General features: G+C 39.4%; 1 protein-coding gene across 3 annotated transcripts in view; it reads left to right on the top strand.

Annotated features, from left to right (window-relative positions):
- ccdc190 (coiled-coil domain containing 190) overlaps positions 1-27620 on the top strand; it is a 32680-nt gene extending 5060 nt beyond the window's left edge. The window contains exons 1-4 of one of the 3 annotated variants that reach the window (XM_077220502.1): positions 20005-20278; positions 20546-20725; positions 20799-20928; positions 26878-27620. In XM_077220502.1, coding sequence (XP_077076617.1) covers positions 20548-20725; positions 20799-20928; positions 26878-27376 — 807 coding nt within the window. In that variant the 5' untranslated portion in view covers positions 20005-20278; positions 20546-20547 and the 3' untranslated portion in view covers positions 27377-27620. Of the gene's footprint in view, positions 1-20004; positions 20300-20545; positions 20726-20798; positions 20929-26877 lie in introns of those variants that run through there. The other 2 variants (XM_077220501.1, XM_077220500.1) reach the window with 2 other exon arrangements.
- Positions 27621-27834: the final 214 nt, after the last annotated feature.

Genomic DNA, 27834 nt, shown 5'->3' with positions numbered 1-27834 from the left:
CAATCCTTTGTATCAAATGCAATGAATCCTCGTCATCATGTCATGGAGAGCGCAGTTCATGCTTTCTTAGCAACAACAGACGGGAGCGCAAGCGCTTGTGGAAAGGAGAAAACGATGCGGCCCTTATGTACACTTATTAGGTGTACTTTAGTAATTCAGAATAAGACAAAAGCACGGTTTTGAAAATGGATATACTGACTCAATACATAAATGTTTCACAATTTAAATACTTAAAGTTACGGATTTCATAATAATAATAATGATAATTATAATTTTAAGAAGAAAATAAGGACGTCAATCATACACATTATTATTGTTTTTATTATTATTATTATAACAGAATGATAATCAGCATACATTCAATAAAGACATTTAGCCCTTTTTTGGTGGTGGTGGGGGGCGGTCAGGGTTCTGGATCTTGGAAAGGGGGCGCTGGGCCAAAAAAGGTTGAGAACCACTGCTCTAGGCCTTACGGTTTGGGCTGCACGATGCGTTTTAGGTTTTTTTTTTTTTTTCAAATAGCAATTACAATAGGTTTTCAGCACTTCGTGCTTGAACACCTAATAATAGGCGACCTTTTTGACAGTTATAGCGCCACCTATGGTCCGATCTCCATGAAACTCTGCATGCTTCTTCACCATGTCATGACACATGTGCTCATCAGTTTTTGTGAAGTTCTGAGTTTTTATTTATGATTTATAGGCTTTTGAGTGTATTTTGACACGCCCCCTTTTCTAAACGACCCTGTTACAGTGAACCAAAGGGCAAAGTTCAACTTTTTTTTGATAATTATTGATCTAGAGAGTCCAGAGAATTGTCCTAGACTGGTCTGGTTCCGATCAGGCAAAAAACCAGGGACTAGTTCGCAAAAGTAGGATTTGGACAAAATCGGCCATAACAAATTTTTTGTTGCTCAAATCGAGAATCCGAGATAAACATATTGTCCGCCTTGAGCCAAGGAACACAGTGGTGCAAAAAGCTTGATTCCAAGTCAAACGGTCTAGGAGTTATGAGCAATTTAGTACTTTTGGTTGCTGTAGCGCCACCTATGGGCCAATCGGGGTCATACTCTGATAGGTTCTCCCCAAACTGAGGCCCTACCACCTGGCCAGGTTTCAAGTCTCTAGGCCTTACGGTTTGGGCTGCACGATGCGTTTTAGGTTTTTTTTTTTTTTTCAAATAGCAATTACAATCAGCACTTCGTGCTTGAACACCTAATAATAGGCGACCTTTTTGACAGTTATAGCGCCACCTATGGTCCGATCTCCATGAAACTCTGCATGCTTCTTCACCATGTCATGACACAGGTGCTCATCAGTATATAAATAAATAAAATATAAAATAAAATCTCCCACAACCTGTTCTGTTCTAATGCGTACACTTTTTACATTCCAATAAATTCTCAATGGATCGATTCAAGCCACATTAAACGTTTTTTTTCTTCTGGATTATTATCTACTTTCAATCAGAAATGCATCTAATGCATAAGTAAAATGGATTGTGACGTTTGTTGATTTTGACATAAGTGTATTTATCAATCAAATATTGTTTAAATTAATCTAAAACAAAACTGAACAATTATCACTGGTCATAATGCCAACACAGATCTGTTCTTTGAGATTGGAAAAACAAAGATTAGCTTTTGACTCAATCATTAACAGACATCTCATACGTGATGGCCAAAGGCATGGATGAACTGGTCTATGAGGTAAATAATGCCACATAGATCTGGTATGAGCAGAGCAGAGGGGACATGGAAGAGGAAGAAAGAGGAACATTTTACTGACACAAAAATGTTGGTGTTTTAATTAAAGATAGCTGGGGTTAGGGGAAGTTTGAGAATATCAACAAGTTATTAACTATCAAAGAAACAAAAATGTTAGCTTACAGAAATGATTATGATAACATTCCACTTCACACACACAAAGGCAGTTTATCAAATGCTTTAAGCATTGATCAATCTTTTATAATTAATATACAAATTGGTAGAATTCAGTCTTGCATAGACTTCAGTATATTATCCAATAGCAATAAGCTCCTGTAATCAACCCCCGTCCTCAGACTTTAACTGATCAAACTTCTGTGACTAATGGATATAAACTTAAATAGGACAAAGAAAAATGCTTTATCAAGGTGGTTTTAATATGTATCACCAACCCTGCTCAGTTACCAAGGCCAGCAACATCTGATTTAAGACCAGACACCGATAGTATATTTGTAATCAATTTCAAGCTAATAGGGCCGATGAAACAGAGAGATTTAGAGTTTTATTGACAGTACCTCTATTTTCCTTTATTCAAACCCATTACTCATCCCCAATGACCCAAACAGGCTGAATGCAGCCTCCTTACGTTTAACTGATGAACACTGGGGTGGAAGTGCTTCATCAAAGCTTTTATCTCCTGCTGTGGACTCGGTCTTTCTCTTTCTCTCTTGCATAAAAGCATCCTGACCATTCCGTCAACATGACATCATGACTTTGCGTAAACATACACGCCACTTTCAAGTCAAGTGGCGTGTTATCTATACGCATTTTGAGCTATCCGCGTGTATGAACACTCATAAATGGTATTAACCCCAGTGACGGGTAGGTTTAGGGACGGGGTTAGGGTAGGTCATATATCTATATATACATAATACAGTAATATAACGTTAAGTCAAAGGCGTTGATAAACACGCTGAAAAGCGATTATGCGTGTTGATAGCACGCCAAAAATGGAAATACGAATTGGCGTGTCATACATACGCCATTCCATGAGATCAGTCTGATTCCGTCAAGAAATTATTAGGTGTTTAAGAAAATAAATATAGTTAAAGACTATATTTTATTAATTTTCTAATTTTCACAGAAGCCTGTCAGTGGTTGTCCTTGGTAGTGTTATTTTAGTATTATTTATATACTTTTATTTTTTGTATTTTTTATGTAACTTTTGTAATTATGTAACTTTTTATTGTTCAAAATATACAATATTTAAATGTAGTCAATACATCATCAATCCTTCTTACAAAACATGTTTTTGTCTTACCCTGATTCACTATGGTATTAGTGAAAAGGTCAGCCTATTATAAATGTTTATAGTTTAGACCTAGCAAGATGGTTTTTGAGGGAATTGTGTACATGCGTCACTCACCAATGAGTGTCTCGTCATATCCGTAAATAGATAAAAGTTGCTTCGGCTACTTTTACACGTGTATGGTGGCATAGGTTAGTGTTCAAAGCGAGCGAGAAACGTTGACATGGTCATGCTAAAACGGGAACATTTAGGGAATCACTCGTTTAAAAAAAAATGCCGAACAGAAGAGAGTCTGCTGGCAAAAAGAGAATGCGACAGAGCTCCTAATGAAATGAGAATCAACAGTGTCTTGGCTTTTCGAAGATGGCGAGAACTCAGAGATTTTAAATGTTGTAAAAGCGACATGGAGATGGTGTTTTTATTACTCAACAGTAGGGATGTAACGATTCACTCATCTCACGATGCGATACGATTCACGATACTGATTTCACGATACGATTTTCACACAATTTTTTTAACAAATGAGATTTAAGACAAATTATAAATGAAAAAGTGTCCTTTTTATTATTTCTCAAACAAAATGCTGTAAGGGGTGTACAGTTAAAGACCCAGAACCAGATATGAAGAATGAAGACCCAGAGTCAGAATTATAAAAAATTAAAGAAAATATTTACTGAAGAGAGTTTGCAGTTTCATCAGCAGAAGTCAGCTTCAATACTCGCACAGGAGTTCGTAGGCCGCCCCGCTTACAGTTACAAAGATCACAGCAGTTATACGATTTCCAAGGTCTAAGCTACGTCATTGCTTACAGGATGAATGATTCTCATTGGCTATGAAATAGATAAACACGGTAATTTTCCACACATATACAGATAGACTGAAGCATATCTCCATCGATTATGCAGCTGAAGTTAGGCACGTCATGACCTTCCAGGTCGCAGATTTGGGTTGCTGGGCGCCAGCATGTCCAGAACAACAACTCAGTCAATCTCCAATAATGCCAGTGGTTCCTTAACCTGTAACCAAGAAGACTAACACACACACTGACACACAGCTTTTCCAAGGTTGGATTTGGCCAGGCTCTCACTATAAACAGGAGAGTCCTCTCAAAACATCAAGATAATGCGTTCTTTCTCTCAAAGATAGCTAAACTTTAGTCTAACTGGAAAGAAAGGCTTTAACAAAGAAATGGCCCCTTAAACTATTGGCTTCAATGACCCCTATAGGTTTAAACACATTGAAGACCTTTCTCAAACACAAAACAAGTCCCTATTTCATTTCTGGAAGCTGGGTTAAATAAGCAAGCACTGCATTCAGATATCAAATACAGACATTAAAGAATACATGAAAAGAACATTTCAGTAATCACAATGGTAACTTATATAAATAAAGTAAAATCTCCAGAGAAGTCATTCAACTCATTTGATATTTAGAAGGAAAAATATTGATTAATACCTTAATTATAATCAATCATTACATATACATTGAAGCAGCAGTGGATTCCAATCCACCCCCTTCAGTCCCCCGTTTTAGACCAATGTGGAGTCCTAAACACCACATCTGGTCTATCCATAAAGAGGCTGCTTCAAAATGTTAGGTTTCTGACCCATGCTCCTCTGTCAGGTTAATTTTTATAAAACAAACAATATCTTTTTCCTTCAATGTCTTAATATCAACAAAATATCCCACATACTATAATATTGATCTCCAGAACCTTTGGACATAGCTGTCTTTACATGTCTAACACAGCTATTATTCATCTGGGCTAATTTGGTTTCATCATCAAATTAACTGATACAATACAAGTACATATTTATTCTCTGGAAGCCGGCTAAAGAAGCAAGCACTGTTGCTGTATTCCTAGCATGGGCTAGACCCGCAGTCACTACTCAGATCCCAAATACAGACATTGTCTATAATCATAAATACCAGGATATATGCACTAGTTTTTATAATTTCCAATTCATTTTATAATAAACTACGAAGAATAGTTAATCCATTCTTTTCACTACTCCCCTTTATAGACCCAAAAGGTTCAAAACACTGGTTGAAAACACAAAGGTCGTCAAACTGAAAATAAACAACATAAAAAAAAAAAAATAAGACCCATAATAATCCACTTTTAGTCTCTCCATGAATTCATCCTTCAGTTTACAGTCACCATCTTAATTATATAACATCTTATACTTTTTTTTACTCTTTTCAAAAATAGAAATAAAATAAAACAAATTCACATCATCATTTCAGTCATTATTTTACCACTAAAATATAGGATCGTTCCCCATTCTGCTTAATAAAGCTTTTGTTCATTCCTTATCCTTATATCACTTGAATCCCTGTCAATCATACAATGTTTTATTATTTTTATTTTGAAACTCACTTTTCCATACCATTTAAACTTAATTTGACTTCCATAAATTCTATCAGAAATTGTATTTTCATAACATTCATTTTTTTTCTACTATATTTCTTCCATCTTGCCCTACATGCCAGTTCCTTCTGCATCCGAGTCTCTCACCACTGTCAGCCTAGTGACACTTAAAGTTCCCTCGTTAGGGAAATCATGGTATTTTATTAATTCTTCAATACTCTTGTTTTCTTATCATTAACTTCAACTTTATTTTTCATTATAACTACTTCTCACAGTATTTGTCTCAGTTCCACTTATCTTTACAGTTTTACAGAAACCAAAATATTATGTTACTCAGATCCCAGCCCACAGCCATATAGCTGCTTTCTCTTTTTACCTTTATTAAATTGTAGTTTTCTTAGACATCTAATGTCATACATATATTTAATGGATGGAGAAATAAAACCTTTTCTTTTTAGAAGTTATATTCACTCCTCCTTTGTTCGCCCTCCGGCCTTTCAATAAAAATGAGGGAGCTCACTCTGGATAATTTGGATAGTGACTTAGCCAATGTGTCACTTTGTCTCTCTGCCGTCAAGTCTATATATATATATTTTTTTTTTTTTTCCTACGTTTATCCTTATGATCCTACCTAGTTGTCTATTTAAATTTAGACCCTCAGTTGAATTTAGACAAGAGTTTTACCCCAGAATGGACGGCAATCTTCTTTACAATTCCAATTTATATAAAATACTAATCCAGAGAGTAATTCAGTTCAATATCATAAATGACAAAAACATTCATAATTACCAATAGCAGACAGAGCTGGAGAACCACTCCAATTAAAGCTCGTCCCATGTTCTGCATTGTCTTTTCATCAGATTGACTTAGAATTATCAACTTTTTTAAAGTTGGTCATTTCACTTAACCCATCTGTAATGATAAAACACTCATTCCAGAGGTTAATGACACAATATCCTCAAAATCAGGAAATAATAGTACCCCAAACTAATACATACAAGACATAAAGTGCTGTCACCATCACACGCACTCATACTAGACACACATATGTTAACTGTTCATTTTCAATGTTCATTTTTCTTTATATTATTGCTAAAAGATTTAAATTTTAAATACGATTTTAAACTTCCCATTTTCCTGTAGCTTCTACCTAATTTTACATGGTCTCTTAACCAGTTTCAAAGCATGCCTGTTCATTATTCATTAGAACTTAACAAGGTCAGCTGGGTTGTTTTGTTTCATTATCATTATTTTGCTTCAGCTTGCTCTAGCAGGCCGATGACAGAAAGACAGACACAGTTACCATCCCTTCCTCCGCTCAAGCAGTCTCTCTCACTATAAATAAATTTCTAAGACTGTAACTTATATAAAATGTAATATTAAATTCGTTACAATAATCTTTGACCATTCACCTTTGTTATCCAGACTTTTCTTAAATCAAAAGCTGTCTTCATCTTTAGCCACCACCATGCCTAACGACCTTCAGGAGTTAAAACTATGTTATAAACATATTAGCTCAACATTAACTCTTCTATACATTTTACTTGCCCATATGGCAACCAACATCATGTCCCTCATATAATTAAGTTTTGTTACTGTCTCCGCAGCAAATAATGGCAATCACCTCATGGAATCAGCTGGCTCCTGAAAGCCCTCTCCCGTTATCTCTTTATCTCTAATTTTCTTCTCTTCAGGGTGTCGTCCCCTGGCATAGTTGCAGACAGTTGTCACAATGAAAAACAAGCCATACAATCAATGCGGTTTCTGGTGAGTGGTATAGAGGAACTCACATTTCTGGGTCAGACTGCCGTAACTTCTCACAGCCCATCTCACCTCTCAATGCTCTGCTGACCCCGGTGGCCTCCAGTAATCAGCGCTCAACTCTCATACCTTTCTCACAAATAACACCTGCATCCGGAGGTGCCCAGTGTTCGTGACCCCCTGCGTTGGGCTGTCCCCTGGCCAGGAAGATCATCCCGTCATTGAGTAGCCACTCGTACACACGTACACACTGGTGACCGCTCTTTCCCAATACAATCAGTTTTCTTCAACAGAACTCAGCTGTTTGCTGGAGCTTAGGAAAGGCACGTTCAAGAGTCACCAGAGCCATTCCGATTGCCTAATAGTGTTCACAGGGAGACAGGTTAATAACAACAGTATTTAATCACTTAAATCCAGTGTTGGGAGTAACGCGTTACAAAAGTAATGCATTACAGTAACATATTACGTTTTGCTGTAACGCAGTAGTGTAAGGCATTACTAATCAATTTTCAGTAATATTTTACTCGGTACATGTTCGGTAAGGCTTGCGTTACAACAGACTTTTAGTTTTAATTGTAAAACAAAAAAACAAAACAAAAACAGCAAGACCGCCAGACATTAATGAATGAAAGATGCAAGTAGGCTAAATTACCTGTTCGTGGTCAGTCAATAGCCGCGGGTGGTGTACAAGTCTGTAATTAAAGACTAAATGGCAGCGTCTGATATATTTGTATAGCGATTTATTTTTGACAGGAGTGCCGTGAGGTATGATTTCGGCCTCTGTGCTCGCGCTGGCCTGAGGAAAAGCGGCTAATGGTGAAGATGGCATGAAGAAGAATACATTCGCGAGATGGACGTATGCGCATTAGGCTATTCCTTCTGTGTTTTCTTTCTAAACAGTTAGGCTATGTTTATGTGGTATTTTTCATGTTTTCATCACGTAATCATGTTTTTGATGCGGTGGTGACGCGTTCATGTAAGGGCGGCGGCGCTGCCGATAAGCACCTAAAAGCTGTCACAAAGAACCGGCAAAAGCCATGATTATAAATATGTCAAATATAGCAAGGAGACATGTTAATTGTTTTCTTAATAAAGTCAAGATGAAGTTGACGATGCTGACTCGCGATCTTCGCAGTAGGCTGAATGCACCAGAGAAAAATGCACATTTCATTTCATAAGCAGACAGCAGTCTGTTTTCTTTCGTTTTGAATTGTTCTGTTTACAAGTAGACATTTCAATATAGATATATTTTTCAGGTCCGTACAATTAATACAAAACGAAATTCACTTTAAAGAAAGCCTTCGTGTCTTCTGTGTAAGGTGTCTGTGAAAGTTTTAAAGCAGTCTTTTAGTGCCGCTTCAGAGCGGTCGCGTCCGTAACGGAGAACTGTCACGTCTGTAACATTGTTTTTTCCTCATAAATGCGAACACGAAAAATAAAGTAAAATGAATATTTTATGTTCTGTGGAGAGCCAACCCTTCTTCATTAGATTTGCGCAGTGTAATTCACAGAATTACAACAAAAAAAATCGTTGCCTCCTAAAAGTTAAAGATTTTTTTTGTCACACATGACTGTCGATTTCCCTAATATTAAATATAAAACGCATGTGTAGACTGATATTTTTCTAATGTCTGGACTCCTTTCTTGGAGGAGCCTATGGATAAACAGACGTTTCAATATTTTGGTATTAATGCATTTTCTGAGAATTTATATAATTATATAAGTTTTGACTGCAAGTCTGCAAATGTCATGTCCATAACGCTGGAATTCCCAAATTGTAATAATTTTTCAACTAGTTTTGTGGTGTAGGTCTACATATTTTATACTGTTAAGTTAACTTCAAATAATACTAATAGTAATTTAAAGATGTGGTAGCATTGGATCTGGATTGTATGGATAACGCTTGGAGCTGTACGGGGTGTGTCCCGATTCTTCAGGTTCGTGGATCTGAGTGTCGCGATTTCGGTTTCATATGGCATATCGTTACAGCCCTAGTCATTTTAGAATGTTAAGTTCTACTTCTGTATATTTATTTTGGTGAAAGTAACTCAAAAGTAATACAGGAGTAATGTAACGCATTACAATTCTGAGACCGTAATATTGTAAGGTAATGAATTACTTTTAAATAACAGTAACAAGTAATATATAATGTATTATAGTTTGGAAGTAACTTGCACAACACTGCTTAAATCCATTAACTATCTTAAAAGCAGCAACCTAGCTACTTAGACTATACTCAGTGAATTTAGATCACAACCGTACATTCAGTGTACTTCATCTGTAGCCGGAGCCATCGGTCCTGAATGGTGGAGACTAAAATGAGACAAAGTTGTTACTGGTCCTAAAATACGCTAATCAAAATGTCTCCTCTATCGTTTAAGGTCTGTATTATTATTTTAAAGACTTCTTTAAAGTCATTCAGTTTTACATTTAAAACATTTTTAACATTTAAATACAAATTGCCCTCTGAATGGTAATGATTTCTTTTAACATCTCTGTGTCTCTGGTTTTCAACTGAAACACTGTGCTTTACTATCAATAACTTATTTTCACTTATGACACAGGCTCAGATAACAGCTTTTAGCTGACATTGAATGAGAGAGAGACTCTGAGGCATTCAGGACTGGTACACTGCATTGTCATGAACGTCTAACTTTATCTACCATCTTTTAACTCTATCCCAGCTTAAGGCATCTTTGCCAGATATTACATACGGTTTCAAATAAACATATTATTTATATTTGTCTTTTGCCCACACATCAGGAAATTTAGGCATTACAAATTTCCACTCAGATTGAGTCTGTTGCACTGGCTGTTTCAGCCACAGCACACATCAGATTCAGATAAGCAAACTGTTTCATTACAGCCAATAACAACCTTATCCTTTGAAAGCAAAACATCAGCTTCTAGTTCTTTCATGGTCAACTTTTCAAGCTGTTTGTTTAATCAGCATTTAGCAACTGTTAATCCAGTACTGCTTCTGCTTATTTGTTCTTACATAAAAATAATTATTCTAGTTCTCAATAACGTTTCACATTTCTCAATCTCAATTTTAATTGTCAAGTTCTCAACCATAGTTTAATATTTGACTTTAGTTTTCTCTTGGAGTTTATCAATCTCCAATTAGGATTCACACTATAAGTTTGACGAGGCAAGCACTCTCTGCTTGTGATACTTTTGCAGTTATTGTAAATCATCTGTGAGATTAGTATCTCTATATCATCTAAAACCTTTTTAAAATGTTTAATTACAACACAATCATCCTTTTAGTTACTTTGATATATTTTGCAACTCACATCTGTTGGAGTCATTAATTTTACATCAACCTGTATTCATCAATTCACTTATAAAAATTACTATTATAGAAATTACTATTATAGATATTTTCTTCAAAAGGATTCACTTTAAGACTTCAATCTTTTGACCTTTTTATCTCTTATTTCTCAGACGAAAAATGTCACTGTCGTCATTTAAACACTGATCTACTTTCAAACCAATATTATTACCAAAAATGTGTTGTCATTTTATCACATTTTAAACACCTTCTCGTGGGCATTTACAGTTACGTATTAAATGGTCCTGATGACCACCATTAAAACACTCCCGGCTCCAACTTACTGCACACCCTTGAATCAGTGTGTGTCCCAAACAGGAATGCAAACCGAGCTGATAAGCAGTTCTCTGTATTCTTTTACAGTCCACCAGTGGCGGGTTCAATCACAATAGCCGAATCATAAACTTCATCATTATTATTGGCAGAACATTAATTTTCATAAGCTGCAAAATATTCTAAGTTGTTTTCACAAAGTGTCTGTTTAACTTTAGTCACACTTGTCCAAGGAAATGATCTTCGACCCATAATTTAATATACTTGCTTTTTGTAATCATCGTAAGCAATACAAGGCTAAACATTTTAATTTTCCAGTTTCTTTGTTTGTTTGTAGCCAGTCAAGTTGTTGTTTAAATTTCCAAACAGAAGGAAAACTTATCAAGACAACCATTTACTTAATAATTTCTGCAAATTTCTCTGAAGTGAGGGCTTCAGAGCACAGCTGCTTACAGCGTTCGCTCTTTTGTCTCACTATTAGTTTCAGGACTGTTCAGGTTACTGATCAAGTTACTCAGTTTGTCTGCCATATCTTAATAACAGTTCAAACTCACCTGAAGTCATTGCAGAAATGGAGGCGGCGATCTTTGAACAACACAGCTTGGCTTCTCTGTGATGAAACTGCAGAGTATACTCCAAAATCACAGTTACATATACTGGTCCATGCCAATTTGGGTCACAATTTTTGTTTCTTTTTTTTTTCTCTCGGGATCGTTCCTGATGCATCCCTGGCAAACAACCCTATTTTTGTTAGTATCCCTAACTGCCTGATTCACTAAATTCGGGGATCCCCTATCTGAGATGGAAGAGATTGAGCAGGTTTACGGTGCCACTGGACCTCCCGTCCAGGGACGTACTCTGCTGGGGTGGTGCTACACCATTAATGCCCAGCGGGGCCCCCACAGAGCACGCTTCGCTTGCGCTGTCTGCTGCCGTTACCCTCAACGACGCTCTCAGCGACTTCTTATCCTCTCAGCAGTACAACTTACTCCTTCACTCGCCTCATCGGAGTGAAGGCTACTTACTCCTTCACTCGCCTCATCGGAGTGAAGGCTCTCCCGCTCTCCTTCAAAATCTCTTCCAGTCAGACAGCCCTAACAATTAATAAAAGCTTACTACCTTCTGTGTTGATTTGCCAGAGATGTCACCACGGAATGATTGCTGCCCGCATCCTCCACCAAACTGTAAGGGGTGTACAGTTAAAGACCCAGAACCAGATATGAAGAATGAAGACCCAGAGTCAGAATTATAAAAAATTAAAGAAAATATTTACTGAAGAGAGTTTGCAGTTTCATCAGCAGAAGTCAGCTTCAATACTCGCACAGGAGTTCGTAGGCCGCCCCGCTTACAGTTACAAAGATCACAGCAGTTATACGATTTCCAAGGTCTAAGCTACGTCATTGCTTACAGGATGAATGATTCTCATTGGCTATGAAATAGATAAACACGGTAATTTTCCACACATATACAGATAGACTGAAGCATATCTCCATCGATTATGCAGCTGAAGTTAGGCACGTCATGACCTTCCAGGTCGCAGATTTGGGTTGCTGGGCGCCAGCATGTCCAGAACAACAACTCAGTCAATCTCCAATAATGCCAGTGGTTCCTTAACCTGTAACCAAGAAGACTAACACACACACTGACACACAGCTTTTCCAAGGTTGGATTTGGCCAGGCTCTCACTATAAACAGGAGAGTCCTCTCAAAACATCAAGATAATGCGTTCTTTCTCTCAAAGATAGCTAAACTTTAGTCTAACTGGAAAGAAAGGCTTTAACAAAGAAATGGCCCCTTAAATTATTGGCTTCAATGACCCCTATAGGTTTAAACACATTGAAGACCTTTCTCAAACACAAAACAAGTCCCTATTTCATTTCTGGAAGCTGGGTTAAATAAGCAAGCACTGCATTCAGATATCAAATACAGACATTAAAGAATACATGAAAAGAACATTTCAGTAATCACAATGGTAACTTATATAAATAAAGTAAAATCTCCAGAGAAGTCATTCAACTCATTTGATATTTAGAAGGAAAAATATTGATTAATACCTTAATTATAATCAATCATTACATATACATTGAAGCAGCAGTGGATTCCAATCCACCCCCTTCAATGCTGCACATTTTTTTTATTTTAAAATATATTTGTCAAATAATAAAACTACATTAACCTGTTAAAAACAGATGCCCCCGTTACCGGGGGGCAACAGGGCTTAAAAAAATTCCCTTCAAGGTTGTTTCAACTCAGTCTTTCTGTCTGTCTGGTCAAGAGGCTGGACACTGGTACCTTCGCTATGTAAAAGACTGAGTAAAATTAGCAGGGCCTACCACATTGACAGGGGTTTTACATTGTAATAAAGGCAAGATTCTAATTTTGTTATAATTTGTATCATTACACTAGTAAGAGTTAAAAAAAAAACAGAACACATTGAGAAAGAGATAAACCAGATTCCTGGTTGCCACGGAAACACTGATGCATCTTGTGATCTCCGTGGCTCTCGCACTTGTCATATTAATGACTTTTACATGAAAACGGAGGTGACTGGTGCTTCTCACGGTGGTGATCATTATTAATCTACGGAAAGTCAAAATGCCGCCACACCTCCGATTTGAATGAGTCAATGTCAACCTCTACGCTTGCCATCGCCATGTGTTTGACGGCGTGAGCACACCAGTCTATGACACACACTGGCGCGGCGTGAGCGGAGCAAACCGAGCATTTTCAGTTCATTCCTGTGGAAGTTGAGTGCTCACACAAGCTCAAATTCCATGAATGAAGTGAAAACACTCGCTAGCTTCGCGCCAGTGTGCTCGCTGCTATTGTGCCTGTAAAGCGAGGTTCACAACTTCACAGTAGGCTATTCAGTAAACGCGCCATGCTGTTTAAAACGTGTATCGCAATTCGTTTAACATTTCAACCGACTTGAATCGTCACACAATTTTATCGATTTTCAACAGGTTGCGAGTGAATCGTTACATCCCTGCTCAACAGGTGAGTAAGGTATTTTATTGAACTGATGAATATGTATGCCATATTTACTGTAGCTCTCTAACAGAATTCATTGTAAAGCATTATCTATTGTGAAGGGTCATATTCATCTGCAGTCACGCAGAGCTGAAGCTCAACCAAAACAATTTTCTTCTACAAAATGCTTGCAGTTTTGTTCCCTTTGCCATCAGCTCATCCAGTGTCCAAGGCTTGTGCGAATACACTCCCAATTTCGTTTGCTGGTGAAAGCCTGTGACGTCATAAGTGGAGCACCGAGAAGTATGAGAGGGTGCCCATAGTACACGCCATCACCTTTTTTGTCTTCAGGAGCCATTTGTGTTGTTAAAGTGTGGTGAGGGCAGTGTCCAGAATGAAGAACCTTAGCAAGTATTTCGGGAAGAGTGTGCCTCCATGTCCCAGATATTTGACACCTGAGGACACACCCGATGAACTGGATAAATATTGTGAAAGCTCTGATCCAATCTGACTTCTGACCTATTATGCCGCCTAAATCATAATCATACACTGCTGGTTTGTTGGCCAAAGGAGGACTGGCACCCCGACTGAGCCTGGGTTCTCCCAAGGTTTTTTTTCTCCATTCTGTCACCTGATGGAGTTTTGGTTCCTTGCCACTGTCGCCTTTTTTTTCGCCTTCATTCGCCATTTGGTTTTGGCTTGCTTAGTTGGGGACATTTAAAATTTCATTTTGAATTTAACAATACTCTTACAACTTTACTTTCCTGTTATCTCTGTAAAGCTGCTTTGAAACAATTTGTATTGTAAAAGCGTTATATAAATAAAGGTGACTTGACTTGACACACAACCTGTGAGTTTATTGCCTAGGCGAGGAGCATGCACATTTAGTTTGTGAGGGTTCTGAGAAAGATCTGTTTGTGTTTGTCCTTATTTTCGAGGGATGTACAGCAGAGGCTTAGGTCATGGGGATCTCAGGTTGTGCTGGCCGAAGAGTTCGAGAAAGGTTTGGCCCTTTCATGCTCCTCGGTCGCAGGCTCCAGCAATCTGTTGGATCAGGATGTGCGGTCTCTCGAGTCCGCCAATCCAGCAGATAACTCATGTTGTTGGCACCATCTAGCCAGGAGGAGGCGGATGCAGTTGAAGAGGCAGAGGATACTCAACCTGCCCAGCCATGCATATAAGGAACTGGTGGACAATGTGGCCCGCACCACAACTAGATTGGATCTGTTATGGGGGCATGAAAAATGGAAAGTCGCTTGTAGTAGACTGGACAAGTACTTTCTTTCAGGCCATAATTCCCACATGCGCTTTCCCTTTCTTCCCAATCTCCAAACTGAAGTAAAGATATAATGGAGGAAGCCATATTCGAACTATGCAAATGTGGAAGGGTTGGCTGAGAGAGGATATGTGAGGATGCCCCTGGTAGAGGAGATGTCTTTCAGGGCAAGTCACCCTCTCTGAAGGCTGCTGCCCTGCCATCAAAGCTGCTTCAAACCACCTTGCGTTTGAATGGCAGGGCATATGAGGCAGGAGGTCAGGCTGGGGGGGAACTTGCACACCATGGCGGTGCTGCAGGCAGATCTGCTGAGGGATTTGGATCAGGGGCAGGGATTGTCCACAGACTTAGCCCTCCGAGAGAAGAATTTTCTCCTAGATGCCCCGGTCTCACCCTCCAAGCTTTTGGGCCCAACTGTAGAGAAGGTGGTGGAAAAGTTTTGAGAGGCGAGGGCGCAATCGGCGGCGCTCAGGAAATACATCCTACACTGATCCAGTTCTACCAGAAGACTCGGGATAATAATACTGTAACAATACTTATTACTTATTAACAGCCCAGCAAGCAATATATGACAAAGTTATTTGGCGTAGGCCCCGTAGATTTTCTTGCGTATGAAAAAAAGTAACCGACTTCCCTTGTAGGCTCCTATTTAGTCCATTCAAGTGCTCAAAAATGTCAGACAGATATGCCAACTTGGCAAGCCAGTCTGCATCATTGAATTGATGCACCTTCCCTCTTGACAGCCACTGGAACTCGATATGGAGCAGCAATTGTCAGTGCTCACTGCCCATCTCGTCGCATAAAACTGAAAACAGTCTTGAATTCAGTGGGCGGGCCTTGATAAAATTGACAGTTTTTACTGCTTCATCCAGAAAAGTTTTGAGATCAGGTGGCATTCTTTTGGCTGCGAGAGCCTCTCTGTGGATGTAGCAGTGGATAGATTTCGCTTGCGGAGCAACTGCTTGCACACGTTTAGCAAGGCCACTGTGTTGGCCTACCATGGCTGCTGCCCCGTCTGTGCTTATTCCCACGCATCTCGACCAATCAATCCCATGTTCTGTGATGAAACCGTTCGACATGTCAAAAAGTGCCTCTGCGGTTGTGCGTGTCTGCAAAGGTTTATAAAAGAGAAATTCCTCCTCTATTTCTCTGTTGTATTCATACCTTACTTAGGCGAGCAGGTTGGCGAGATTCGCTATGTCAGTGGTTTCGTCCAGCTGAAAAGCAAAAGATCGACTGGCTTTGATCCGTGATATTAGCTGGTCGTTCACATTGCTGGCCATCTCCTCGATTCTGCGCTGCACAATGTTGTTTGATAATGGAATCAAGTCCATTTGCTTTCCTGCTTTGTCACCCAGCATGATACCCACAGTCTCTTTAATTGCTGGCAGCACCACCTCCTCCCAGAGTGTATGTGGTATCCCTTTTTTCACAATGATTCGGGACACCCAGTACGAGACTTCCACTGCTTTAGCAGTGGCACCACCGGCAGATGTCGATTCTATTACTTTTTGCTTGTGCGTTATTCCTGGAGCTTGCTTTTAAAAAACTCAACTGGCTTGGACTTAAAGGGATAGTTCACCCAATAATGAAAATTCTGTCAGTATTTACTCACCCTCATGTTGTTCCAACCCCGTAAGACCTTCGTTCATCTTCGGAACACGAATTAAGATATTTTTGATGAAATCTGAGAGCTGGATCACTCCTCCATACTAGTCCAAAGGCTTTTTCAGGGATTGAAACTCGCCAGCCCCGAAAAGTTATTAAAGACATTGTTAAAATAGTCCAAGTGACTACAGTGGCTCAATCTTAAGTTTATCAAGCGACCAGAAAACTTTTTGTGTGCAAAAACAAACAAAAATAACGACTTTATTTCAACTATTCATTTCCTTCTCTATGGGCCTCTAGTCAGTTAACTTAGTGTGATTCCATAGAGCTACGTCACACGTAGGCTCACTATTGGCCGACGCTGGTCATGTGGGTGATGCGTGTGACGTACAACAACAAAAGCTTACGCTATTATACTAGTGAACTGACTCGAGGCCCACAGAGAAGGAAATGAATAGTTGAAATAAAGTCGTTATTTTGTTTTTTTTGCACACAAAAAGTATTCTCGTCGTTTGATAAACTTAAGATTGAGCCACTGTAGTCACTTGGACTATTTTAACGATGTCTTCAATAACTTTTCGGGGCTGGCAAGTTTCAATCCCTGAAGAAGCCTATGGACTAGTATGGAGGAGTGATCCAGCTCTCAGATTTCATCAAAAATATCTTAATTTGTGTTCCGAAGATGAACGAAGGTCTTACGGGGTTGGAACAACATATAATGAACTTTCTCTTACTATGGTAAAGGCTGGTAAATGAAAAGAAAAAAACTATGCGCTGGCAATAGCAGGTCATAGAGGAATTTTGTACCTAAACAGGGTCAAAGTAAGGCTTGGCTACCCTGTGGCACCCTTGGGTTGAGTCTTTCTCTCGTGTTGAGGCTCCCCCTTAAGGAGGCAGCAAAATTAGAGATGGTAGCTGCTGAAGGGTGTTAAATAACATTGCAGGCTCCCTTTTAAGCTGCCCTTTTTGAGCCATACATCAGGGTCGAGCTGCCTTCCCCTGACTTCAAGGGTCTTGAAGTAAGAAAATGCTCCCCTGTGGCACCCTTGGAGTTGAGCCGTTCCTTGTGTTGAGGCTCAGCCTTGGAGAGGCAGCAACATCAGTGATGGTAGCCACTGAGAATGTTTTCACCACGGGCTCTCTATAGCAAGCTGCCCTTTTGAGCCTTAGGGCTGAGTGAGGTGTTCCCTCCCTGACCATTTCGGATATTAAAGCAGGATCCCTTGCTCCCTTCCTAAAGCCCCAGTTATCCTCGTTATTCTGCACTTATTCTTTTGAATAAAGTAGTGCATTGTACCTGGATTCTAATTAATCTAATGAAACTACTGAAAATGCTCTTGAAGAGACATGGGTCACTTTAAACCCTGCGGCTGCCACTGTAAATACTGAAGTAATGGTAAGGCTCTATATCTCATTGTTTTTAGCAGATAATGCTACTACAGTGTTTTCAACTATTCAGCATTAAGAATCTATTTAGCTGACCCGGTTGTCAAAAAGCAAATGTGGATTTGAGTGAATAATATGCTTTGAATAATTATATTCTCTTGGCAAGTGAGACGGATCTGCTGAATACGGTTTTGCATAATGATAGAATGAATAACATAGTCAAGCTTGACATTTCAGAGAGTCCATTGGGAGAATATACAATGCTGTGTATGAGAGCATGTGTATGTAGGTGTATGTATTTTCCCTAGTGCTCTTATGTTAGGCCTACAAATGGTTTATATTTTGGATTGTGTTTTTGAAAGACGGACAATTATTAATTTGTTGCTGATGTTTGGTTTGATCTTTTTGTTTGTGTATGAGTTTACTGTAAATATTGTTTTATCTCTTCAAAGACCGAGAACCAGGGAGATATTGGAGAAATACTGTAGGAAATGGGAGAAATTGTGAAGACTGTATGGAAGCCCCTCATTTTAGTTAAAAGAGCCTATCCCCTTTATGCATGTATATTAGCTGGACCAGTGTAAGGCGGGTGCCGAAAAGTCTGGGCCACCCCTGGTGGAAACAAAGACTCTCCTGAGAATTAACATTTGAACCATCCCTTGCATAATGATATAACAGCAGCATCTGAAACACAGCACAATGCAACTCACACCTCACTTGAACAATCTCCCCCTTCTCCTGCTCACCTGAAACTCACTGAAAACCCATGAAATGTTAAATGTGTACAAATAAGTAACTATGCATGTTTGGTATCATTTAAAGTATCTCAGTGCGCCTGGTAAAATGGTCTCATTCTTCCAACCATAATGGAAAGCTAAAAGAAGTTACAAAATATGAGAAGTAGTGTGTCCCTCTAAGGTGTTCCCTCCCCCAGATCCTCCATTCTGATCTCACAGTTGTGAGTCCCTCACTAGGGGACCAAATCTAATTATAATGACAGACACCACCATTTGGTAAGCAAATTGAATTATCTGGGTTTATAAGGAAAATGGGCAAAAGGTTCTGGGAGTCTGTAGGTTAACTGCCCACACAAACGCTGTGTGTAATTTTCATTGCCAGGTAATACTTTCTAAAAATTTCTCGATTTCTGTTGTGATATGATCAACTGATGATTTTATTCTCATGAATTGGATTTTGAATTATTGCTTCATTACCTGGTCAATAAATTGTAAACGTTTGATTTTACTCTGATTGACTCTTGAGCTTGTTCTCCCAAGGAGATTATCGGATTCGTATGCTCCCGCAATTCTGAGTCAGATTGGCGACGGCTAATACTTTGTCACTAGTTCAAGTGTACTTGCTTTGTAGAGACGAGGCATTCCGTTTAGGGGTAGCTAACGTGCTGCCTGACCAGCCTAAATTTGGGTAATTTTACCTCTGTCTTAATTTAATGTAACTTTAGATAAGTGTTCGTGAGAGATCACGGGCTTGGCCAGTCTAAACTATTATGAGGAAAGTATCGTTGGTCAACTCATACCTAAGGGCCAAAACCTCTACTAAAGTATAACTATTGAATTAAGTTCAAGCGTATGCAATTCAAGGGGACTAAAAGAAAAGTATCTCTGATTGTGTTTTGGGTGAATCCGACCGTCTGAGATATTAGTCAAAACCTCTGTTTAGTGACGAAACTGACGAGATTGTGATCGTCAGACCCGCAGAAGATGCGAGGACCTCTAAGCGGCATAGTTTCCTAATCTGAACGGGTAAAACATAATTAAAGAGTTTCAAAAGAATAATCAAACATTCGCTCACTTTTAATGATACCCAGATATCATTAAAACCCTTTTCATTTATGGAGTCAGATGAAATAACGAGTCAATACATATGAGAAAAATGTGTTCCATTTAATCTTGTTGTGTTGCGTAAAAAGAAAGACAGTAACCCGCAGATACCTTCACCTGTATTATTGGAAACCCTCATTGGACCAATAAACAGGCTTACACCAGCCAGAAAAAATATTGATGGATTGGACTAATTGATTAATTGATTGACTTAGTATAGCATGATTTGAGCTAAAGAATCATAATTTATGACTGTTGGTACATTTGGACTTTATGGACAATGACCAAGCTACGATGCAAGAACCCTTATTGTCCAACACCAATGGGACATTTCACTATTTTTCACAACTCTTTCCGCATGGTTACATGTTACGCCAGTAGGTGGCGACAAGTGACATTCAATTAGTGAGTAACTGGAACATTAACTGGCCCAACTTCATTAAGGTACTTGGACAGCACACAATGGTAAGCTTTATTGTAACTATGTTTAGACCTATTTTCATTGAGCAAAATGGAGCAATGGAGCAAAAATGAAGAAAAGTAACTGGCAATGTTGTGTCTAACATGACTTTTTGTTTACTGAACTGTTGAATGAAAGCAATACTCACATTTGTGCTGTTGGTCTGAATTCAGCTCAATTTTGGTTTTGTTATGATATTGATATTGTTTTATTAGTTTTGTTTAAATAAATTATTGAAACGTCATTATCAGATATGCATCGCAGAGACTGGTTACCATGGCCCGGTGAGGCTCAGAGACGAGAAGAGAAGAGGGCCGAAGCCAGACTGGCTGAGGATCTGCAGAGACTCGACCAGGCTAAACATTACCACCTCAACATACTGAACAGAGAGCAGCGCAGACTACACAGAGACCTCATCTCAGTCAAAACAGGTGAGCGAGTAATTACATTTCTTTAGACGAAGTTACAGCATTTCACATATTAAACATATCTGTTTCGTGTCAGGTAATCCCTGGAAAAGAGGACTCCACAGTTTAGGGCTACGACCCTCCAACCATGATGTTGGGCGCCCTGCTGCACCCTACAAGAGGACCTTATTACCCACCATCCCACTGGCAGGCAAGGAGGCAGACAGGTGAGGCTGAGATCAGGACTTGTTTGATTGCATTTTCTCACTATATTCAAATTTAAAGATTTATAATTTTTTAAATGAATATAATTTTATATTATAATTATTTTTATGTTGTGGCAAATGTTCAATTTCTATAAACTTTTGTTTAAAAAAAACAACTAAAATCAATAATTTTAAATACTACAGGTGAATTTGCAGTGAATGTTATTTTGAGATTTACAAAATATTCCATTTAACAGTGTTGTTAAATTATTAGTGGTTTTGTTAGGGTTAAATAAATAAACGTAAATGAGCACTAACAATTAAATAAACAATAAAAATAAAATACTATTACAACTGATACCAATAAATGAAAGTATCTCAACTATATGCTAAAACCAAAATAGTACTGATATATTGTGCATCTGTAACTACTGTATGATGTTTAAATTTGTTCATTATACACTCACCTAAAGGATTATTAGGAACACCATACTAATACTGTGTTTGACCCCATTTCGCCTTCAGAACTGCCTTAATTCTACGTGGCATTGATTCAACAAGGTGCTGAAAGCATTGTTTAGAAATGTTGGCCCATATTGACAGGATAGCATCTTGCAGTTGATGGAGATTTGTGGGATGCACATCCAGGTCACGAAGCTCCCGTTCCACCACATCCCAAAGATGCTCTATTGGGTTGAGATCTGGTGACTGTGGGGGCCATTTTAGTACAGTAAACTCATTGTCATGTTCAAGAAACCAATTTGAAATGATTCGAGCTTTGTGACATGGTGCATTATCCTGCTGGAAGTAGCCATCAGAGGATGGGTACATGGTGGCCATAAAGGGATGGACATGGTCAGAAACAATGCGCAGGTAGGCCGTGGCATTTAAACGATGCCCAATTGGCACTAAGGGACCTAAAGTGTGCCAGGAAAACATCCCCCTCACCATTACACCATCACCACCAGCCTCCACAGTGGTAACAAGGCATGATGGATCCATGTTCTCATTCCATTTACGCCAAATTCTGACTCTACCATCTGAATGTCTCAACAGAAATCGAGACTCATCAGACCAGGCAACATTTTTCCAGTCTTCAACTGTCCAATTTTGGTGAGCTCTTGCAAATCGTAGCCTCTTTTTCCTATTTGTAGTGGAGATGAGTGGTACCCGGTGGGGTCTTCTGCTGTTGTAGCCCATCCGCCTCAAGGTTGTGCGTGTTGTGGCTTCACAAATGCTTTGCTGCATACCTTGGTTGTAACGAGTGGTTATTTCAGTCAAAGTTGCTCTTCTATCAGCTTGAATCAGTCGGCCCATTCTCCTCTGACCTCTAGCATCAACAAGGCATTTTCGCCCACAGGACTGATGCATACTGGATTTTTTTCCCTTTTCACACCATTCTTTGTAAACCCTACAAATGGTTGTGTGTGAAAATCCCAGTAACTGAGCAGATTATGAAATACTCAGACCGGCCCGTCTGGCACCAACAACCATGCCACGCTCAAAATTGCTTAAATCACCTTTCTTTCCCATTCTGACATTCAGTTTGGAGTTCAGGAGATTGTCTTGACCAGGACCACACCCCTAAATGCATTGAAGCAACTGCCATGTGATTGGTTGATTAGATAATTGCATTAATGAGAAATTGAACAGGTGTTCCTAATAATCCTTTAGGTGAATGTATATAGGCTACATAATATCAGAATATCATAGTATTACTATTACCGTACTTTAAGTTATTTTTATCCAATAAACATTAATAGTTGGATCCAACTGCTATATACAGTAAGTGAAGCCACTGATAATTTCTGATGGAGTTCAAAGGAAGTGTGTTGTGCCAACATGAAGCTAATCTCTTTAGCACCTCATTATATAATATGGCCATCCAGCTCTGTCCTCCCCAGTATCCCAGCTTCAGCCGTGGTATGTGCCCCACTCAGCAGTTAGACAGGGGTTGGCATGGATTTCAATGAGGAATGAGAGAATTTATTCCACTTGATGCTTGACACAGCACAACTTCCAACAGAATGTGGAAAATGAATCTGTTGTAATTACGATCTCTCCTTCGGGGTACAATCTTGAAAAAGGAAACTAGACGCCGCCCACTCATTCTATAAATGTTTGATATTGTATCTTAGACCCACTTTGCATTCAAAAAGTTGCATGTAGGATAAGGACAATGAATATGTTTATAGATAAAGTCTGACAAATATCCCTGAAATATGTGTTCTGAGAAATTAAAAGTCTCTGTGACAGATGTAGGCTAAGATCTATCAACAGCAAAAACATATTTTTTACCAAACAATTGTCCCGCTGGCTCTTGCAAACAATCAGACTCGGCTATGCGATTCAGTATGCCAGGCACAGTTTTGGGCTACCGGACGGGACCTCGACTGCGTTAGCATACCTATTGTCTAGAGTTGATGGCAGTGCTGCAAGCCCTGATTCGGTTTCGACCGTTGCTTTAGGGCAACACTGCAATGGTTGTGTATATCAACCACCAAGGCGGTGTACGTTCACGTTGGCTCTCTCAACTTTCCCTCCATCTCCTTCTCTGGAGTCAGCAGCGGCTCAAGTCTCTCCATGCAATTTACATTACGAGCGAGCTCAATAGTGCGGCCGACACTCCCGGGAGAAAGGAGACTCCCTCCCCTGGTGGTCCCCCTGAGGCCTCCCAGGAGTCCTCCCACTTCTAGCTCTTTTGGATCTGGTCGACACCTAATACCTTTGCAATATTCAATCTCTGGGTGGAGTTTTTTTCTTCCCGTGTGTTGGGTACAAACAGGTAATGTGCAGAAAGGCTGACTTGATGAGGTCCCCACTGGGCGAACCTTGAATTAAGTTTCAGGCCCGGTACTCAAGATGCCCCATGTGTTGGCATTGCCCCTTGGTAATCCCATATGTGTATTCTTCCAGGGTACGTGTTCCCTATCTGTAAACCTGTGTCTTTCCCTGGGCAGATTTTACTGCCTCTGCGTCTGTAGTAGTTCCATTCCTGTCTAGGCAGGACCTACCACAGAGGTCTTGCACATATGGCACTGCCCCACGGGTCAGTCCATATGTGTATTTTCACATGTTCCTCCTTATGGGTAGGATGTGGCCTCCTTAGCGTTCCTCTGGACTGGACTAGGTATGCTTCCCCAGTGTTAATAACACTGGTCATGGCAAAAAAAAGGGAACTGAGAACCAAAGCACTCTCCCCATTAAATAACATTGTAAAAGGAACAGCAGCTACAACTGTCTTCATGGAAATGAATGCATCTCCTTTACTCGTAACAAGGTTCAGTGGTTGTGACGCTTTCTATAGGGTACCCATTTGTCAGTTGACAAAACATTTGTAGTGACTGATAGAAGAGGAATGACTTGGTTACTGATGTAACCCTAGTTCCCTGATGGAGGGAATGGAGATGTTATGCCCCCACCCCCCGCCACCGTTTCTTGCAGGAATGCAATACATCTGTGAGAGAATGCAAAAGCATTTACATAATATTTTCTTTAAAAAAAAAAATCCATCACCATGTACCTTTAAGGGCTTCATAGTATGTCTAAATGTGGGCTGATCAAAAATGTTTTAGTAATTAAGAGATACTACTTTGTACTCTTTACGTTCAGCTGGCAAATGTGCTTGATGAAACATTCTAGTGCGCGTTTGTCGAGCATCTGTCCCAGACAGAAACATAGTGTCAGCCCAGATCCGGCCCATACCGGGTACACGTGGATTCCTCTGGGCTGACACTATGTTGCTGTCTGGGGTGTTTGTTTGCGCATACTTTCCAAAGAAGTATACTTTAAGCGGTTAGGCATTCGGCTGTGTTTGTGTACTGTGGCCACTTTTTACATTTGATCCAATTTGATAATGTGTCTGTCTTATTAAATTATATTTTAGATTGCGATGAACTTATTTATCACAACCTATTTGTCACTTATTTATCACAACCTAAAATAACCTCACGTGGGGCAAACATTTAAAAACAGACAACAAGTTGAATAGGCATATACTAAAATACTGAATGAACGTATAATGAAAATACACACATTAAGGATGCAGTAAGTAGCATTTGATTCTGCATAGGCAAATTGGTATGATTGTGTGAGGGGATAAAATTCTGTTTTAGCAAAGCAGGGTGATGGCAAGCATGATAATAAATGTGTTTTTGTTTATGTGTGCATTTATGTGCTGCATCCTGCATGTATGTGAATGTTGGGTTGAGGGTCACTGGGAATTAAAGGACAATTCTGGCCAAAAAAGAACCTAGGGCTAAATAACAGATGGGTGCCGAGTCGACCGTTCTCTGGGATGCATTTTCATGATAATCGAATGTACCCAGTTTTAACGTTAGTTTTAGTTTAACCACAGATAAGCTTATAACGCTAGTGTATGGGGCATCGAATAAGTAAAAATAAAAATCGCTAGTTAATACCACTAACAAGGCTCAAAATAGCCCCACACTAACAAGGTAGCATAATTAGGGTACAGACAGTTTAATAAGAAGATACTTTATAAAGACAGTACACTTTGCGTATACAAGCAGGAGCCATCTTTGGGAAACAGTGTCGACCAGTCAAACCAGACTGATCGAGACTGTTTTGTGGTATTAACTAGCGATTATAAGCTAATCTGTGGTTAAACTAAAACTAACGTTAAAACTGGGTACATTCGATTATCATGAAAACGCATCCCAGAGAACGGTCGACTCAGTACCCATGTGTTATTTACCCCAGGTTCATTTTCGGCCGGAATTGTCCTTTAAAGCTGAATCAGATTGTGTGTTTCAAATGTGTGTGTGTGTGTGTTCAGATGTCCGTTATAATATGTATGTGCATGAATGCTTTCTGATTAGAGTCTGAAATGGGCATGTGTGATTGAAGGGATTTCCCCAGTTAACTGCACCAGTGAATCTGAAAATGGGTAATCACAAACACTCACAGATCCATCCATCCTCAAACACATACAAATTACTTAGTAAAAGATTTATTATGTTTTAGCCCCCTACATTGATATGTTCATCTATTAATATATTTGTTCCACTGTCTGCATCTCAGATTTGTCCTTTCTCAAATCTTCGATCAGCACTTTCAAAAAGATGAATGAATGAGAGCGAGGGAGGAGGGGGCAAAATATGTTTTAAAATGAGATCTGGGGTCAGTGAATCAAAGAAATGGAGAAAGGCCATGGTAGACTAACGATTCAAGATTTGGGCTTCTAATGAGACAGCGAGAGAAACCTCTCTCTTGCTTGTTCCCTTGAGCAAGACATATTCTCAAGATGCTCCACTGGAACTGGCCATTCAATTAGTGAAGCAAAAGTTTCTTTGGATGACAAAGCCTCTGCTAAATAGCAAGATAGAAACAAGAGAGATGAAATTAGGCCATCTCTCTCTCCCACAGCACACCGTCTGCACTTCTTGTAACATCTTCTGTCTGTTTGTTCTGTCTCTCTGTGGACCTGCAAGGAGGTTAGTGGTTTTTGTCTGCTTGTTAGGCAGACAGCCTGTAGGCAACCAACTAGTGCCTACTTCATTATACTTCCCCTTATTTCCTGTTTTCTATCTCTCTTTCCTTCCCTTCTAGCTCACTCTCTGACAGAGACACTCTTTCATGATTGTTTCATTTCATTTTCTCTCGTCTGCCTTCTCCACACTCCTCTGTCATTTTCCTCATCTTTCATTCCTTGCTTCATATGGTGATACTAAAAGTCTTTAAGTGCTCAGTCTGTGTAGCATTTGACCAGCTTTACATTGAACTTTTTACTAATCTACTGATCTTTTACTGAGTGCAAAAATGTCATTTGGTGTAACGATCACGAAAAAATTAAACCGAGAGCATCATTGTGGAGCCACCATCCAATTAGCGCTGTCCATTTCCTGCAGCTCCAGATTAATTGCTATGCGAATTCCCAGGATTTTTAATGCATGCTGACTTTTACACTTTAAGTAATTATTTCTCTGTATTTCTTCTCAATCTCTCCAGGTCCTCCTCTCTGCAGGCTCGTATTCAGGAGTTTATCAGCAGTGGGGAGAAAAGCTGTGAGACTCTCTGCCTACCGGACCTAAAACGGCAGCCTGTCACATCTCTAACTGCTACATGTACAGATACAGAAAGAGAGGAGAGCAAGGAAAGACAGATGGATAGAGAGAGGGAGGCACACATGGAGGTAGTGAGAGACAGAGGAAAAGACAGCCAGAAAGAGAGAGAGTGGATGCTGTTAAGGGAACGAGAGAAAGATAATGAAAGAGGAGCTGAGATAAATGGTAATAGGTGTCCATCCTCTCCTGTTTTATTCTCTTCTGAGATGTTAGCTCCTGATGGACATTTAAGAACAGTTCACACATTACCAAACTTTGCACAGGCCCTGGTCGAAGCAAGAAAAGCAAGATACATCAGACACAGAGGACACCCGTTGTGTGAGCGAGAACTCACCATACGAGAGATATTTTCCCAGGATTCAAGAGATACTCCCGCTCTCTGAGACACAAAAACAGTGGTTCTCAACTGGTTTTGCTTCAAAATTAGATTTTCATTGGACAGCAAGATGCGACCAAACATAGTGCCAACATTTGTATTGATATAGGTTGGTGCGGTTTTGGTGCATTCACGGCTGTTAAAAGCGCTTTATAAATGAAGGTGACTTGACTTGACAGCATATTTGTTTTGAAACAACTTGCCAATGCTAACTTTCCGGAAATGTTCGATTAGGCTGGTAAACACTTTTGAACTACTATTGGTCTGTGTCGATTATGTAATATAGGTGTGGATCTGATTGTGGAAATTATCTCTGGCTAATTTTTTCTGTTCGGTCCGACAAGAACAGATGCGAGTAAAAATTATGGAGCTCAATTTCAATTCTGAGTTTGCAAGTTATAATTATGAGTTCTATGAAGACTTGAATTATTAAAAGTTAGAATTTCATACAGTAATTACAGTAAA

The sequence above is a fragment of the Siphateles boraxobius genome, unplaced genomic scaffold (genome assembly GCF_051911475.1).
Source record: "Siphateles boraxobius isolate OS27281-9 unplaced genomic scaffold, OSU_SipBor_1 8, whole genome shotgun sequence".
Lineage (NCBI taxonomy): Eukaryota > Metazoa > Chordata > Actinopteri > Cypriniformes > Leuciscidae > Siphateles > Siphateles boraxobius.
This window is presented reverse-complemented; position numbering and strand designations above follow the sequence as displayed.